Source organism: Uranotaenia lowii, chromosome 3 (genome assembly GCF_029784155.1).
Source record: "Uranotaenia lowii strain MFRU-FL chromosome 3, ASM2978415v1, whole genome shotgun sequence".
Classification (NCBI taxonomy): Eukaryota; Metazoa; Arthropoda; class Insecta; order Diptera; family Culicidae; genus Uranotaenia; species Uranotaenia lowii.
The window spans coordinates 110,618,467-110,638,074 of record NC_073693.1 but is presented as its reverse complement, the minus strand read 5'-3'; the positions used below and the strand labels follow the sequence as shown (position 1 = coordinate 110,638,074).

Here is a 19,608-nt window from a genome sequence, read left to right as displayed (position 1 = left end):
GCAGTTCCATGTTACAAGTTTCCAATCGCTAGTCCCTTTTCGTCGCGTGGGTCTTTGCCGATTTCCATCCGATATTTGTTGTTCGTTGTTCGTTGCTTATGTTTTTTGTAGTCACAGGCTCGCAAGACCCGCAGCTAACCCCACTATCTCGCAGGAGGACCGTCGTGATGTTGCTGATTTGGGTCCCGAACACCACCAGGACGTCAGTAATCAGAATAAAAAGTTTAAATAGATAATCAAACTTGTAATTACTTTTTTCGTTATAATTCTTTTAAAATTTTAAATTTGAATTTCAGTAAAAAATGTTTTCGGTTGTTTCGGTTCGCATCCAAGTTCTGTTCTTAAATCCAGTATCAGGATTCAGTTTCAAAATGTGGATAGTGGTGAACAATATTTTATGATTTGAAATGTCGATAAATAAGATCTCAATCGACTTCCAAATATTGAAAAAGGACTTTCTAAAAACCTTCACATATCAGAGGAAAACATTCAAAAACTAACGCTTTGATGCAGCTAAAAAATGTCCACCACGCGACCTACCATTGATGTTTTCCGTTTTCCGCCACGTGCAGGTGTCCCACAGCTGTTCGGCCGACTTTTTCATGTCGAGATCGTTGTTTTCCAAAAACTTGGTCAGCCACTTGTCGTCAACGAAAATTTTATTAAGGTCGTGCTCGTGAAATCCGCCGACTATGTGGAAGGAGAGAAAAAGAAAAATTAAAACACTTGGAATAAAATACATTTAATTAATCGGCTTATCAATGAATTGCTCAGTTTTTGTTCGGTTTTGTTGAAGAATTGCAGTAACGTACGATGTCGAGGTTTGTCCATTTTTGTGTTTTTTTTCTCTCTATGCCATACGTAGCTGTAGGTGCGCCTAGAGCAACGTATAACATTTGGCATAAGTAATTGAAATGGGAGCTCCCAAGTTTGGTGTGCTTAGCTTGAGGCAGTTTTGAATTATTAGAAAACGGACATCCTCAGGCCCCAGTCAAGACAGAAGTTAGACATTAAAAGTGGATTGATGAGCATCTCAAGCTCTCAAGCACCTATTATAAGGTTGAGGGGTTCAGTTAGTTTGATATCAACTGAAGAGGCATTGTTCAAAAGTAGAGTTTCATGACGTTACAAGTCGGTTAAAAGGTATTTTGATGCCATCTAATAAGACGAGGATTAGATGAAGGAGCAAAGCGTAGATACCGGTAGTACAATTCGAACTTTTGTTTCTTTTATTCACTTGAAACCTCGCTTGGACTGAAGAATTAAATTTTAAAGTGTCAATAGAATGTTTTTATTTACTTTAGGAAACCTTTCCATTTCATCCGAAATGGTACACACCAAAAATTTTATAAAATTAAACTAGACAGAAACGCTTGGACACCTAAAAGTTACAAGATCTAATCCGAAGTTAAACCTAATTTTACATCAATTCGAATCTAAATTTGATATACACCCAAGCAATTGAAATTTAGTCCATAAAAGATGTAATGTTAAATCATAACGAACACAAACTACACAGCGTAGCAGTGCATTCAACCAAGATAGCTAAATTTAAATTTCAAAAGATGTGAAATTAAGTTCGAAAAAACAATTTGGCAACCGTCCAAAGAAACAAAATAAACAAAATAATCTGAGTGCAATGTTTTTGTTCTGTTCGAAGTTCCGAATACTTGTTGCAAAACTGGTGTAGCAGATTCTTATCTTCAGCCAGCTAAATGTGACGATGTTGCTGATGCACCGGGCTACAGCAGCTGAAATTGTAAGAAATTTAATCCATCTAAAGTTGTCGACTACTACCCTGCTTTTCAAGATGCTTTGAAGCTGCACTTCCAAGGTAAGTTTCAGTTAACGATCGGAATGATAATTTATTTTCTACGTGATGATTTTACAGTTCTTGTGCGAAGAGTGTAACTGGAGCGATTGGATTGCACTTCCGCCGCCTGATGAGAAGTTGGCGTAAAACTGATAAACTGTTGAACATACTGTTTTCTCCGGTGTTTACGAGACCCAGGTAAGCAAAAGGTAATTGACTTGACGATTAAATTTATAGAAACCTTTTCTTCCAGTGCGGTTGCATTTGAAAAAGAGGGGTACCAGATTCAATTAAGATTGAATCTTTTAAGAATCTGTCCAATAGATGAAGTAGATTAATTGGCAATACATTCTGAATGTAATACTTCTAATTTTGTTTCAGACTTTCATTTTTTTCAATTCCAAAGCAACTGCGATTTTGCAAAGACAGACCAAAATTCGAATAAGAACAAAATAAAGAAATTGGTTGAAAAAGGCTTAGACGTGCCTGCAGGCAGCAGATAATTATTTGGTAAGTGTTCATCATAAATTGTATTTTCGAAGATATTTTCTCTAATAAAATTAAATGCATTCTTTTCACAGGCAATTAATCCGGAAATTCTAAAGGCATAATTACCTATCTTCAAATTGACAGTCCAGTTGGTCTTGGTCTTACGTGAGAAGTTCTAAAATTGTCCAGTGCCTGTTGACATAAGAATGTCCCGACGGAAAATAAAACAGTCCAGACTGATTTTCGATTATTACTTCGAGTCCCAGTTATCGCAGCAATCATATTGTAGGGCGATTGACCAAAACTAGGTAGAATAATAAGTAATAGAAGAAAATACAATGTTAATTTTTTTAAACTTTCAGTTCAATGGATAGCATGGCTCTGGAATATAAACTACATACTGAAGTTACAGCTTGGCTCAGTTGTTATAAAAATTAAATTCATTTATGCCACGCACTGATCATCGCCTGGATTCACCCACCACCTACAAAAGGAAAAAGAGCTAAGACCAACGAAGGTACGCAAATTTGTAATTTTTGTTTTTATAGCACTTTAAAGGAACTAAGCGTAGCATACGTGTAGGCGATTTACGTATGATATTGGCATGTCTTCAGAAATGCAGATATATTTTTGGTTTTATAGCAAAGTAATTGAACAAAGCGTTGCATACGTGTAGACGATTTTCTACGTCGCCCATAAAACGTCTGAATGTGTAGAATACTGTGAAAATTCTGCTCTGTCGCGAATCAGTCGATTAAGTTATTATTAAGAATTATATTCCAATAAACCTTAACCGCGAAATGTTATAGATATTATTTTTTATGATGCTTTGCATGCTGAATTTTACATCATATTAGACGATGTTGTAAATTTATAGAATTAAAATCAATTCTTAATTTTTATCAAATTTGTTTGAAAGACTGAAACTAGAACTTGTTTCAAAACCTGATATGTAAATTTGGGTGCCTCATTTCTCATGAACTCGCATAAATAGTAAACATCAAATAGGCAAAAGAAACAAATTTAACTCTTTTTTTTGTTCGTAAGGTTCTGTTTATAGTTGAATGCCATAAAACATTTTATCGAATTTGTTTTTAGTTTTCCCAATGAATCAGTTCAATCACAGTGACTTGCATTAAACTACAAAACAGTTTTGGAAAGAATATACCTTACCTTACATTCGAAGCACACAGAGGTGGCTTCAACTTTAAATATCAATCTCAACTCCCAACATCAACGATTAAATGTAGGCATACGATTATTTATAATTTATTAGTTGTTTAAGTAATATTATTGAGTAATCATGAATATCCAATTATCGTGCTGATGATTAGGTAGAATGTAAAATATTGTATACTCATCAAACAAATTGTAATATTAATAAAAGTCTATGAAACTGAACATGAACTTTATCATTATTGCTCGAAACGACCCCTTGATTTTCTGTAATGTAAATTTATGTCTTGAAATTTTATGGCTGTATAATTTTATGTCGAAGACAGTGTAATTTTAGGTGAAATTCGATGTTTTCATCATGTGCATCCAATTTGACATAATTTTACATCAATAATAATCTAATTTTATGTCTTTCATAATGTATGGCTCCAAGCGTTTGTGTCTTTCTAAAGTGTAAATTTATGTCAAAAGTGATGCTTCAATTTTGTGCATCCAATTTGACATAAATTTACACCAAAAATTTAATAGTGTGTATGGTAGAAGACTGTTCTATATTTGAATGGGATAATTTTTCTAATATTGTTTTCAACGTGGCTACCCCCAAATGGGCTGGCAAATGGTGGATAATGTGCAACACGAGGCCTCATAGTGGTCATATCATCTCTTATGCACAACTCCTAAAGGGTGATACGGTCAAAATTTGGTCAAGAGAAAACGCGTGTAAATCGGTGAAATCGTTTATTTAAAAAATCAAATTAAAATTCTTATTCAAATTTAATTAGTATAATATTCAGTAAAAATATTCAGTTAGGCTTCCGCTTTTCCAAATCCGAATTGTACAGCCACTTTGTCCACCTTCTTCGCCGCAGAAAGCCAGTTTGTTTTGAACTGCTGCTCGTCCTTAGCAGTTTTTTGGTCTTCTTTAGGTTCCGCTTGACAATAGCCCAGTATTTCTCAATTGAATGGATCTCTGGCATGTTGGGAGGGTTCTTGTCCTTGGGAACCACCTGCACGTTGTTGGCGGCGTACCACTCCATAGCCATTTTACCGTAATGGCAAGATGCCAAATCCGGCCAAAACAGTACGGAACAATCGTATTTCTTAGGAAAGGCAGCAGACGTTTATTCAAACACTCTTTCACGTAAATTTCTGGTTGACAGTCCCGGACGCTATGAAAATGCTGCGTTTCAAGCCACAGGTACAGATGGCTTTCCAAACCAGATATTTCTTCGCGACTCCTGTCCCGGAAGCTGCTTGTAGTCGGCTTTGACGTAGGTTTCGTCGTCCATTACCACGCAGTCAAACTTCGTCAGCATCGTCGTGTACAGCCTCCGGGATCGCGCTTTGGTCGTCGTATTTTGTTTATCATCGCGATTTGGAGTCACTACCTTCTTGTAAGTCGATATTCCGGCTCGTTTTTTTTTGGCTCGATGCACGGTTATAGACGATACACCCAGCTTATTTGCGGAATCTCGGAGAGAGATGTTAGGGTTTCGCTTGAAACTACCGGCAACTCTCTTTGTCGTCTCAGCTGCTTCCGGTTTTCGATTTCCCCCCGATCCAGACTTTCTGGCTGTCGATAAACGTTCCCCAAACACTTTAATAACATTTGTAACGGTAGATTTGGCAACTGTTAGTGATTTTGCCAGCTTTGCGTGCGAGTAGCTCGGATTTTCGCGATGCGCGAGCAAAATTTTGATACGCTGCTCTTCTTCTTTGGACGGCATTTTGACAACTGAAGAGTGAATTCCAAAATCAAAATAGGAGCAACATTCTACACAAACACACACCTTCAAAATGATGGGTGTTCAGGTTTTTTAAATTCAAAATTGAAAGAAATACGTCAAGTTGATATTGACTAAATTTTGACCGTATCACCCTTTATCTCTATCTCCCCGCGGTGTCGGCTGGGATGCGAATAACCTGAGCGGAGATCGGGTACCCAACCCCGGTGGATGCTTTGGTCGCATGCAGATTGAGAAGGTGGCCGCACGCGTCTGTTCCCCGGTCAGGGGCGACGTGTAACAACAACGGAGCGTTTGTTATCCAGGTCAGGAGCAGCTCAAACAGCGTCTGTTTTGCAGCGAGCGGCTTAATTTATGAAATGCGGCTCCCGCCAGCTTAGTCCAAGATGGCAGCCCCATCGCGGGATAGGGACTTTAGGCTAACAACCTACTGCTCCCGATTTATGAAATTGTTACGGAATCCGAAAGAAATGACCGACTTGGAACTTTGGCGACGACTTTTAGTATGAAAACACGTACACGAATTGGAACTTGAAACGTTTTAACCCTTTCCCAACAATTCAAACTGGCTCAACTTCCTAGAGAAGCTATTCGCCTCAAGCTTGAAATTCTGGGACTGAGCGAAGTCCGTTGGCCTAACACTGGAGAACATAAGACACAGTCCGGGCAAGTCCTGCTCTACTCTAGCATACGAGGCGAACATGTTACTCGGGAACGAGGAGTTGGTTTCCTGTTAAGCCCGCAGGCTCATGCGGCCCTCGTAAGATGGGAACCGATAAACGAAAGAATAATCGTAGGCAGATTCAGAACACGGGTTAGAAACCTTACAATGGTCAGGTGTTATGCGCCAACCGACGTTGTCGATTTCCAGGTGGAGCAGTTTTACAGTCAATTGAACAGCGTGGTTGAGACAATTCCGAAGGGTTACTTTCAAATCCATTTGGGCGACTTCATCGCAAAGATTGGCTCCGACAATCAAGATTTTGAGCGCATTGTCGTAAACGGTTCATTTCATTAGTACAAAATATACAAATAAGTCCAGCACGTTCGACCGCTTCAAATTTCGCTAACAAACTCACTTTATCGACGCTCTTTTTCATCTTGTCTCTTTCGGTAACGTATATTCTGTGTGCGTGAAAGCAAGATAGCGTTTTCTCACAACTTCATCTTCAAGACCTTTTTACACATTTCGTATTTTATTTCTGGCTCTTCAATATAACTCCGATACACCACACGCATCATGGGGCGCCATGGTCTAGGACAGATAAGCGAAAACGGAGAGTTGTTTGTAGAATTTTGTGACAACAACAACATGGAGGTCGGTGGATCGCTCTTCCCTCATCGACCAGCGGTGAAGTTTGTGAAGTGAATGGATGTCGGATGAAACTTTAAGTCAGCCAAAGCAGCCGCCCGCTTACGATATGTGGAGCTGGAAAAGGCAGTTAAACGAGCTTGTAGACGAGACAAGAGAGCCTAGACAAACTCCCTAGCCGAAGAGGGAGAAAGAGCCGCCGCCAATGGAGATATCCGATTACTTTATGACATTTCTCGCCGCCTCAGTGGTGCAAGGACTAATGCAAGAATGCCGCTGAAAGACCGAGCAGGTTAGTTATTGATCGATCAAACAGATCAGCTCAAACGATGGACTGAGCACTTCGAACACCTCTTCCGAATCACGAATAGCGAGAACCCGCAGCTCGTAGCGCCAACTGTAAGTCGCATCAATGGCGTTAAATCGGTAGCGCCCTCACTGGCTGAAATAGAAACGGCAATCAAAAGTATGAAATCCAACAAAGCGTCTGGGATCGATTGCATCCCTGCTAAATGCTGAAAGCCGACCCTACCTTGTCGGCACAAATGTTGCACTGGTGAGGCATAACGTTGATCTGTACAACCCTCAAAGTACTCTGCAAAGTAATCCTGAACAGGATCCAGGAGAAAATCGACGCTACACTCCGACGGCAACAAGCTGGATTCCGATCCAGACGATCATGTGTGGACCACATCACAACGCTACGAATAATACTCGAACAAATCGACGAATTCCAGGACTCTCTTTTACTGGTGTTCGTTGATTTCGAAAAAGCATTTGGCCGACTGAACCACGAAAACATCTGGGCTGCTCTTAGACGACGAGGGGTCCCAGAGAAACTAGTCCATCTCATCGAAACACAGTACCAGGCATTTTCGTGCAAAGTCTTGCACGACGGTGTCTTATCCTAACCAATCCCGGTAACTGCTGGAGTGAGACAGGGATCTATTTTATCACCGCTACTTTTTCTAATCGTAATGGATGAGATTCTGACTGGATCGATCGACTGTGCACCGAACCGAGGATTGCCGTGGAATCCTTCAACAATGGAGCAACTGAACGACCTTGACCAGGCAGACGATATTGTTTTGCTCGCCAAACACAACAGGGTATGCAGAACAAACTCGACGACCTCACCGAAAGCTCCAAGGCAGCAGGTCTCAAAGTTAATGTCGGAAAGACCAAGTCAATGTAGATCAACACAGGAAATCCCTCCAGTTTCATGGTAGTTGGGCAGGTATCAGGTATCAGAATGGGGGTAGGCTTAATAGCGGCACGTTATCCAAACATACGGGAAAATTGTGCCTAGCCTTTTTTTTATCCAAGATTTCATCATTTACCTGAGAAACCTGAAAAACCTATAAAAGGAAGAAATAAATTCAATCTATTTAAGATGGCATAAAGCCTTTCCACTAGGGATTATTAGCATTAAAGCTCTTTTCTACATTCGGTAAGGAATGATAGAATGTTTTTTAAGTTTAATTTCTTAAACTCAGATTCGCTTAAAGCGTAAGATCCCAGAGTACGAAAACGTAGTCTGGCAAATGAGGGACAGTTACATATAAGATGGAAGGGATCTTCCACATCTGATTCACAACTACCACATACTGGAGATTCAGCACGCTGAATGTTGGGCATGTGATAGTTGAGTTTACAATGACCGGAGAGTGCTCTGATTAAGATGCTGCAATGAGATTTATTTAAAGTTAATAAGTAACTCGATATGATTGGAGATGGTTTTTCTAAAAATAATTTAGTTTGACGACAAGTGTCCAACTCTTCCCAGTATCGTTCATGCTGGTTAGAGGACCAAGTTTGAATTTGGTTTCTGAACCAACATGGCGATATTGGGACAGCCGGCTCTAATCCGTAAAATTCCTTTTCCGATCCAGCTCTAGCGAGTTCGTCGGCGCATTCGTTTCCAAAAATTCCCTTATGTCCGGGTACCCATAGAAGGTTTAATCCATTGCCTTCAGCAAGTTCTTCGATTGCTTTCCGGCATGCGATTACCAGTTTTGATCTAGAACTGGAAGCACTGAGTGATTTGATAGCTGCTTGGCTATCTGAACAGAAATAAATTGTTCTGAACATAATCTTCTTTTGAAGTGCAATTTGCACTCCATACATAATAGCATATAGCTCAGCCTGAAAGACTGTACAATATTTTCCTAGAGGTTGAGCATATTCTATGTTCAACTCGTGACAGTAAATTCCTGCACCTGCACGGCCGTTTGATAATGAACCGTCAGTATAGAATACAATATGAGAGGACATTTGGTCCTCTACGAAACCTGATAACCATTCTTGAGGAGATGGAAATTTGACTTTAAACCCCATGTAGGGAAAACTACTCGAGAGTGTTAAATCGTTTGGCGCTAGATTAAACTTGTTTAATCTAACTAATTCAGGCCACACATTTGTATGACTCGATGATCTTTCGATATTTCCTGACAGCCAGAGACCAACTGCCTGTAGACGAAAAGCACATGAGAAGGCTTCCTGTTTTAGGAACAAGTGTAGAGGTTTGATAGAAAACAGAGCCTCTAGTGCTGCAGTAGGAGTTGTAGTGAACGATCCGGACATCCCCAAAAGACACATTCTTTGAAGGTGATTTAGTTTAGTCCGAACTGTGGCAACTTCTCCTTTCTGCCACCACACTAGACACCCGTAGGCCAGAATTGGTCTTACTATTGTGGAGTAAATCCAGTGAATATGTTTGGGTTTGAGTCCCCAGTTTTTTCCGATTGCACGTCGGCATTGTCCGAAGGCCATGCATGCTTTTTTGATTCTGAATTCGATGTGATCAGACCAGTTTAATTTGGAGTCAAGAATGACACCCAAATATTTAACTTGATCAGACACGGTGATTTCGGAACCATAAAACAGCAGAGGGCGCACCCCGCGGGTGATACGTTTTTTAGTAAATAATACAATATTAGTTTTTAGAGGATTAACTGACAGTTCTACATAAGAACACCATCGTTCAACAGAGCGCAGAGCTTGTTGCATTATATCAAATAATGTGCTTATGCACAAACCTCTTACCAGCAGAAGATAATCATCTGCGAATCCATAGGTTGGTATTCCACGGTCATTGAGTTTTCTCAACAAGCCGTCTGCAACTAGGTTCCACAAAAGAGGTGATAGTACACCTCCCTGGGGGCAACCACGTGTACTAACTTTTGTTATTGAAGCCTGTCTTAAAGACGAATGAAGATTCCTGTTACTTAGCATTGCGCTAATCCAGTTAGTTATAACACTAGGCACTCCATGAAGTAGTGCCGCATCCATTATTGATGTAAACGAGACATTATCAAATGCTCCTTCTATGTCTAGAAATGCTCCTAGACATGATTCTTTCTGTGAAAAACTATTTTCAATATTATGTACTACGTTGTGCAGAAGAGTTAATGTTGATTTTCCTGTTTGGTATGCATGTTGTGTCGCATTAAGCGGATGTTGGACAAGGCATTCTTGCCTGATATGATGATCAATTAAACGTTCAAGTGCTTTTAATAGAAATGAACTTAGACTAATAGGACGAAAGCTTTTGGCTTCGTCGTATGATGATCGTCCCCCTTTAGGGATGAATTTCACGGCTATCTGCCGCCAAAGTTTAGGAATATATCCATGAGCAAAACTGCTTATCATTATTTTTCTTAATATGTGTTTGAAATGATCGAAACCTTTTTGAAGCAAAACTGGAAATAAACCGTCACTTCCAGGAGATTTGTATTGAGCAAAACCATCGATTGCCCATTTGATCGATTCTGTAGTAACTATTTTCCGAGCAAAATGCAAGGAATCTAGACTTCCAGAAAAGAACTCAGGCTCTATCGATGAATCTTGATCAACACATCCTGGAAAGTGAGTATTGAATAGACAACTTAATGTTTCTTCGTCGTTTGATGTATAATCACCACTAGGGGTTTTAAGGTATGAAACCTGATAATCTTTTGATTTGGCTAAGACTTTATTTAACCTACTTGCTTCGTGCAAGCTTGAAATGTTTGTGCAGTAGCTCTGCCAACTTGAGCGTTCGGCAGCTCTTGTTGCTTTCCGGTAAGCTCTGCGAGCCAACTTGAAAGCATCAAAACCTTCCGTGCGCCTTCGGTTCCAAGAGCGTCTGCAGTTTTTTCGTAATTTACTGAGATTTGAGTTCCACCATGGTGTACTGTTTTTGTTGAATTTCAACGTTCGTAGGGGACACGCTTCTTCATAAGAATTCAAAATAATTTCGGTGGTTTTTGCAACCACTTCATCCAACTCAGAAGGAGTAGTAATTTCAGGTGTATATCCATGAAATTGAGTAGCAAGATGCTCCAAATATAGGTCCCAATTAGTTGTTCTTGGGTTTCTGAATGTAATTGTTTCTAAAAACTCACCTGAGTGTTCAAAATAGATAAACCTGTGGTCAGAAATCGATTCTTCGTTAGGCACATGCCAATTTGAAATTTCCTGAGAAATTGTTCTAGAACAAAGTGTGATGTCAATCACCTCTTCTCTGTCACACCTAACAAAAGTTGGTTTATTTCCTACATTTAGAATTTCTAAATCAGTGCTGCTTAAATATTCCATTAAATTTAAGCCTCTCAGATTGATATCTGAGCTACCCCATACAAAATGATGAGCATTGGCATCACAGCCTATTAAAAGAGGTATATTTTGTGATTCACAGAATGAAATGACATTTTTTAAATCATCCGTAGGGGATGATTGTTCATATGGTGAGTATGCTGAACAGTAGACGTATTTTCTATCAGGCAGCGAAACCTGAACGACGCAAGTATCTCTTGTTGTTAGATTGGGTATAAGTGTTGCATTTAAAGAATTGTTTATCAATATACATGCACGAGGCATTATTCGGGCATTAGTCATTCCAATTACACTGAACACAGTAAAGTTTGGTTTGAGCAAATTCCCTAAGTAAAAAGTTCCATTTCGGAAATAGGGTTCTTGGACCAAGGCGATTGATGCAGTTCCATTAAGGATTAAACGACATAAGTTAAGTGTAGCGGTTCTTTTGTGCTGCAGATTTATCTGTGCAACCTTAATAGAAAGCATTTCTATCAAAGAATTCCACACATATTTCCATCACACACAAGAACCTCTGCACCTTCATATCGACGCATGAAGCGGGGTATCCCATACAGGATGAAAATTTTAAAATCGTGTGTATAATCTGAATCCCACGAGTTGCCAGGAAAAATACGGCCCTTTGCACCAGTGCCTGGCTATAGTGCAGACCTTAACAACGTTCTGCTTAAGATAGGATTATTATACACCCTCCTACCCCCACTTTGGGGCCCGCAGGCACAGAACTACCTTGAAGCGGGTGTTTACAAAATTTAGGAGAATACAACTCGTGCATGCGCATTAATAGCAATAAGCACAATTGGTGGATCCTCCCTGAAGAAACTTGGCTTGAAACCAAGCCAAGGTTCCCCCCTCCCAATGTGAAGAATGACTAACGCATATGGGAAGTACTGGATAAGTCGCCTTCTACGACGTGGACCAGTATCCCAGTAGTAGTATTCTATAAGCCGCCACCACACAGATCGATCGACTGTGCACCGAACCGAGGATTGCCGTGGAATCCTTCAACAATGGAGCAACTGAACGACCTTGACCAGGCAGACGATATTGTTTTGCTCGCCAAACACAACAGGGTATGCAGAACAAACTCGACGACATCACCGAAAGCTCCAAGGCAGCAGGTCTCAAAGTTAATGTCGGAAAGACCAAGTCAATGTAGATCAACACAGGAAATCCCTCCAGTTTCATGGTAGTTGGGCAACAGGTTGAGAAAGTGGAGTGCTTCCAGTATCTTGGTAGCCAGATAACGGCTGATGTTGGTACCAGGAAAGACATCGAAACCCGGATCAGAAAAAAATATTAAAATATTTTTTTGGGAGTGGGAGTGAATTGATTGAGAGACACTTTCGACAAGTGCTACGGTGAACCATAAACATTATTTTCCTAACTTCCTAAAGCTTTTAGTACTCTATTTTCATTTATAGTAATTCGATGCATTTTTGCTGTACTAAATGTAGACAAGTATTGATAGTATTTGAAAAAGAAACCGACACCAAAAGCATATTTTTGCTCATATGTAAAACCTGTAAAATTAGAAATTCAGCATGACGCTATTACAGTTGAAATAAATATTAAAATGAGTAAGAAAAGTTTCAGAAGATATTGTAACGAAGGATAGATTAAAAAAAACAATTGCCTCGATATTCCCTCAAATTCTTAAGTTTTAAGTCCAGGTTGAAATTCAAATTTTTTTTTGCATCGATTTTCAGTTAAAATATACTGTCCCTAGGAATGCAAAATGCATTATGTGAAAAAATAATAGAAATAAAGAATGTAATTGAAATAAATCTTGCTAGTCTGACGATGATGAAACACACTATTTTGAAAATAATCATTCTTACTCAAAAAATATTTTAATAGGTAAGGGCTGTGTTTCACTCGTAAAATCTAACAATTCGCTCGACCTTCGTATTATTGAATTGCTTACAAAAATGAATACAAGTAGTATTAAAGAACGGGCTCACCAGAAATGCCCAAATAAAATTCCAATCCTAGATGATTGAGCAGTCCGCCAGAGATTCTGGTGTTTGAATCTTCGGTGGATGATATGATTTACTTTTCGAAAGTCCCATTGAAGGTCACTAAATTTGTTCCATCTCAAAAGTTCATCCAGTTTCCAAATTTCGAAATGTTATAGTTTAATCTATTATATAAAATTCTCTTGTAACGGTGTTTGTAGTACTACTCCTCCGAAATTACCCAAACGAGTGAAATGAAATTATTTTTAGAATATTCTGTAGGCATGCGAATCGGTTTATATCGAATAAAAATAACAGAAAGTCGCATCAATTGTCCGTAATAATTAAATTTGTAGTTTTTTGAATGAAATTAAAGTCATGACATCCATTTTTGGAGATTTTCTTTACTTCGGGCGCCGGGCGATTTGTTTTTCGTCTCCATGGTCGTCCAAGGCGTCGCAAGCAAACGTCGAGAGAGGATGGTAACGATGGCATAGCATACTGATTAGTTGAAATATTTGGGCGCGCATTTCTAAACCAAGCATAATTTCAATGCATGTGGTAGCGAAATGAAGCCTAGATGTATTTTTTTCTTCTTGATTCCTAGATCATTTGTACAGCACATAGTAATGAATGACGCCCAGTTTGATATTTTGCCAATCAAATCAATTCCATTTCAACGATTTAAAAAAAAAAGTATTTTAAGTTCAGCCGAAATTGTTGTCTGAAAAATATGAACTTAGTACTGATGCATATAAAATTATGGTATGACTCTTTGCGGACATTTGAAAATAAGAAAGTGGGAAGATTTACATACAATTTTATAATGCAATACCCCTAGAAACATTTTTCGAACATGTACAAATGTATTCAACTGAAAATGTTTCGGGTGCCTTTAAATTTACAGAACAACAACAAAATCCATTGAAGGTGAACAGACATATGAGCTGAACAAGAGTCTGCCCTTTAAAAAGGATTATATAGGATTGATGTTCATTTTAAGGCCTAATGCAAAGAACTTTATGATTTTCTGCAAGCATAAGTGAAAGTTATCAATAAAAATTAAAGAATTTTCAGTTAAAAAATACACTAGAGCAACTGCAAACCTTCAACGTTTACAAAAAATTTATACGTTATTCATATATACATTTTCACATTATTTCTTTATCTATAAACCTTTGATCCCAATTAAACAATCTGACTAAATAAACTCAACTTTTTTAAATCATTCAGGTTCCTATTTGTTTACACAGTATTTAAATACGTACTTAACATGAAAGTGTGTTTATGTTTAACATATTTTGGCTACATAGAAGGGACTTTAGATCCGCTTTTTTGTTGAAAAGTTTTTCTGTGATTGATATTCCAGAAGCAGAATTTTTTTTGATAAGTTTTTATTTTGACCTGAAAGTGTCGAAAATGATATTAACTCCTGTCATTTCACACGGTGAAACCAACGGTGGCAACGCGCCTTTTAGTCATGAAACATATACCTTTTAAGAATTATTTCTCCAAAATGATCAGAAAAGGTATGCTGAATGTTAAATCTGAAGCGTATATTCAAAATTATTAAATGTCTATGTAAATGAAGGTCTTATGGTAAAACAGTGTTCAGCGTAGTTGAAGTACCAAGCATTATTTTATTCTGGAAAAAACTGCAGATATATCAATGAAAGTTGATAAAATAGACATACAGAAAAAAGTATTAAATTTATTTCAAAGTCTTTATGCTGACGCATCTGAAAAAGAGCAATGTGTTTTCACTTGCATCAGTAAATGGGACAAATGTACCTTTATTTAAATATTTTTTTTTAAAGAATATGAAAGTTGAACTGTGTTGATAGCCGAAAGACACTTATGTATATGTTTTTAAAGGTTTCGAGGTATATTTACATGAAAACTTCCAGAAAAAACGAATGAACTCATGGAATCATTGTAGCCTTTACAGATTAGCTCTTTTCGGTTTTTAAAAATTAAATAACCTTTTCAGTTAGAATCTTAAAAAAAAACAGTGGTTTAAATTGGCAGATATGTCCATTAGGATAAAAATGCAAATAAAATTGCTGTAATTTGGTTGAATATAAAGAAATAAAACATATTTTTTCCTCCTTTCAAAACCGATCGTTTTTTTATTAATTGGGTAGATGTTCAAAGGAATTTAATTAGCATTTTTTGCTGAAATTAATAATAAAACGGTGAACTTTTTTCTGACATGGTTTTGATGAAAATATGGATATTATTTAATTATCACTGCTTCCAAGGGTGAAAAAAGTGAACAAAAAGCTGCTTGAAAATGGTTAGTAAAAAATCTTCTCTCCGAAGAAACTCGGGAGTTGAAAGTACTGCGTTAGGCATAATATTGGGCACCCCCATTCTGAAATCAACTAAATGGTATTTAATAAATGAAACATAAATATTATCAACATAAAGTTATTTATGGAACAAGCTACAAAGAGTGGATTTTTTAAGCATGCTGCATGAGGCTTGCCAAGTTTGATGGTCACGTTGAGTGCTGAAAAACTCAAATTTTCAACGGGAAGCTGATACCTGACACCATTCGGCAATGTTCAAAGCATCCGAATCAAAGAAAAGTAGATTAAAAGTTTTCCTGTAAGATGCATGTAAGATTGATTGAGGGTAATGTTTTGATAATCTATGTAAAGACCCGTAGAATTGAGTTTAAATTTTTAGGTTTGATTCCGATAGAATAAAGCGTGACAAGAAGGATATGTAAAAAAACTAGGACATGTTCACGAAAGCGAGACGCCAAGTTAAACATGGTAAGACGAAGTTTACCGGGTCAGCTAGTCTATATATATAAAAAAGAATGTTTGTCTGTCTGTCTGTTCCCTATAGACTCGGAAACTACTGATCCGATCATCGTCAAAATTGGCGTCTGAGGGTTTTTGGGGCCGGAGATGGTTTCTATAATAGTTGAAACCCCATCCGACTTAAGGGAGGGGGGGCTCCCCTACAAAATTTGTAGTTTTTTCGAGACAAATCAAAGTCATGACATCCATTTTCTCGAGATTTTTTTCCTTTGGGTGGTTGTTTTTCGTCTCCATGGTCGAGGCGTCGCGAGCCAACGTCGCGAGAGGATAGTAACCATGGCATAGCATACTGATCAGTGGGAATATTTTGGCGCGTATTTCTCAACCAAGCATATTTTCAATGCACGTGGTGGCGATATGAAGCCTTGATGTGATATTTTTTCTACTTGATTCCAAGCTCATTTGTTCTGCATATTGTTATGAATGACGCCTAGATGTGATCCAGATCGACATTCTGCCGATCGAATAAAACATATATGTACATTATTTTTGCCAAAATCTGTCGCAAACGCCAAACGTCGTCGCAAGTGGATACTAACCAAAGCATATTTACTATTCATTGATCGCTCGAAAAAATTTAACAATTAGCAACCTAGATATGTTTTTTCTTGCTTAATTGTACACAGCACGTGGAAATAAATGACGCCTAGATGTGACACGGATTGGTATTTTATCAATCGAATCAAAAGCGATTGAAAGATTTGCAAAAATACTTCCATATTCAGTTCGTGTTAATGTAGGTAGTATTTGTTATCTAAAAAATATAATTTTAGTTCTGATGCTTATGAAATAATGGTATGACACTTTGAGTACAATTGAAAAAAACAACAGAAAGTAAAGAATTTACATACAATTTCTTAACCCATTTCGCCTACAAGGTTATTTTTTAATCATAACGATAACAGAAACATGAATAAGATGTTTTCTATAGAGGTAGATCGGAAACATTTTGTTGAACATGTAAAAATGTACATAACTGAAAAATATAAGAAGATAAAAAATCCGTTCCGTTACATGCACTGATCTTTAAATTAAATAAGATAGGACTGACGTGTGCATAAGTGAAAGGTATCAGTGAAATAAATTGATTTTTATTGACCAAAAGCTGCATAGTGAGACTCTTGATCCGCTTCTTTTTTGAAAAGCAAGACTTTGGAACTAATATTCAACTGGAAGCAAAATGTTTATGAGAAATTTTTATTATACTCTTGAAGTGTTAAAAACAATATTCCCTCCTGTCAACTTAAATGGTGGGGCAAGGGCAAACTTCGAACTTTCAAGAAATTCATGTTGGAAAGACTAAGAGGGGTGTTCCGAATATTGAAACTGAAACGGAATACTGCAGATATATCAATGAAACTTGATAAAACAAACAAACAGAAATACGTTCTAAATCCATTTTAAAGCCTTTACTCTGACGCATCCGAAAATAAGCTTTGCGTTTACACTTGCCCCAATATACGGGACAAATTATATTTTTAAAAATATTTATATTTTCTGCTTGAATAAATTTATTTAAAAAAAAGAAATTTGCACTGTAGAAAATCGATAATTTTTATACCATGTCAAGTGCTGTTTTGGAAAACTTCAAGCTGTAATGTTGGCATATGGCGAAACATTTTTTTTAACATAATTTTGACGATAGATAGATATTCAAATTGCTTTGAAGGGCCAGGATGGTGAAAAAGCTGTTTGAAAAACGGTGTTTAAAAATTCTTTTCATCGTTTTTTTTTTCAAATTTCTTTAGCTTATTTTTTGCAACTCCAAAAAATACACCATCTAAAGCTAATCAGGAGCTAGAAGTGCTCATAATACAGAATATTAGAAATATACTCAAAAAACTGTCCCGATTCATGCTTTTGATCGGTTTTCAAAATCTCCGTAAAGTACAATATGCAATAAATTCCAATATGCGAATATTTTTTCTTTCAATAAGAAATTTATGTAAACTTGAGCCGGGTAGATCCGCCTACCTTCTTCAAGCAGTGGAGGACAAAATTGGAAAAGATTGGGGAGCTCCCATGTAAGTTTAAGATAAAGAGCTTTTTTGCGTACGGATATTTGGCATTACTTAAAAATAGATGTGACAAATTTTTTTTATGGAAGTTCGTAACTTGCCACTTTGGAAAAAAAAGGTGGAAAATCCATAAATTTTGACATTATTTAGGTCCTTATGAAGCTTCAAAAACAGAGTAAAAATTGCAGATCTTGAATAACAAATTTAGAGATCAAATTTTAATTAAAAATATATACCATCTTTGAATCACAATTTGGAACTCCAGCTGCAGCTCTCATTTCAAAATTGTTGATTTTGAAATATGATGAGGTTTGATTTAAAAAGTGTTTTCAAAAATCTAAATTTTTACAAGTTATATTTATTTTTGGAAGGTGTAGCAAAGCACACCGGGTCAGCTAGTAAAAATAATAAAAAAGTTGAGAAAAATAACATAGTAAGTCTGGAATTTTTTCAAAACTTTCAATGCCTTACAACGATTGATGTGCCAACGATTTCAGCTTAAAAATGTTGGTACTATTACAGTATGTAGGAAAACATCAGACAATATGAATGAACAAACTTTGAATGTAAATTTATCGAAATCACTAAACAACACCTTTTTCAAGATATTCGTTATACATGATGATAATAACGTCAAATGAAAACCAAACCTCTTCTATTATCACTGACTGATGACTGTTGGAAAAACGTGCTCCCCGAACGGGGGATTTTGTTAGCTTATACGATAAATTCTAGTTAGTATCTTTATCGAAACCTTGACTTACGTGGAATTTTTTCTGGTTCCGTTTCCATCCTTTGCTGAAACATTCGTCTCAGCTGATCCACAACTTCCGGCCCGGGATTCTTTGTAGTTGGGAGAACCATGGCTACTGATTTTACTTCTTGTTTAGAGCTGCGTCTTCGTTTTGAATTTTCTTATATCTAACCTTCTAGCTGTCGAAGGTCTCACAATTTGTTGCTATCTATTTGCTAGATATCTACATACATATATATGTACATTTAAAACGTAAATTCCCAATTTTTTTTATCACTTAACATATAGGTAATTAGATATACAATTTAATTTTTTTGGAATGCTGTTTTCTTATTGGCATCCATCCATTGCACTTTTCCATAGGGTTTGTTCACAAACTAAGCCATTCACAGTTTTTTAGAGAATTCTTCATGAAGGACAACGATATCACTTTGTCAGCTGACACATGGACACTTTGAGCACATTTTCACTGTTGTTAATTCGACCGATAAGCTTTCAATTCACTAGACCATAGAGCACTTCTTCTCGTCTATGGGACCTGAAACGAAACATTTCGATAGAGAACTCTTTTCGTACTATTCCAATTATAAGTGGAACTGATTTGGTCATAAGCAGCCAACGTCGGAATCGGAACTAAATCCAGAGCCATATTATCACACTGATAGCTGCAGCTGCTGGTGCAGCCAAAATCAATATCAGCCCCGTCACTTATTAGGTCCCATCAAGGAAGAAAAAAACGAACGCCACAAATTATCCGTCTGCTAAAGGTTTTTTTTTATCATTTATACGACATCTATCACTTGATTTGATATCACACACATCATTTCCCGATGTTGCCTCAAAGTTATTCTGTTGCTGCTTCTGCCATCGTTTGTTGTCGAAAATCGAGGTGAACCCAAAAAACGGAAAAAGTCGT

At 37.4% G+C, this 19,608-nt stretch overlaps 1 protein-coding gene across 1 annotated transcript in view; it reads right to left on the bottom strand.

Annotated features, from left to right (window-relative positions):
• Positions 1–19,608, bottom strand: part of LOC129752518 (uncharacterized) — an 87,432-nt gene that overhangs the window by 47,635 nt on the left and 20,189 nt on the right. Inside the window, exons 2-3 of the mRNA XM_055748290.1 lie at positions 18,703–19,230; positions 541–690 (exon numbers count right to left, since the gene is read on the bottom strand). Coding sequence (XP_055604265.1) covers positions 541–690; positions 18,703–18,802 — 250 coding nt within the window. The 5' untranslated portion in view covers positions 18,803–19,230. The remainder of the gene's footprint in view (positions 1–540; positions 691–18,702; positions 19,231–19,608) is intronic.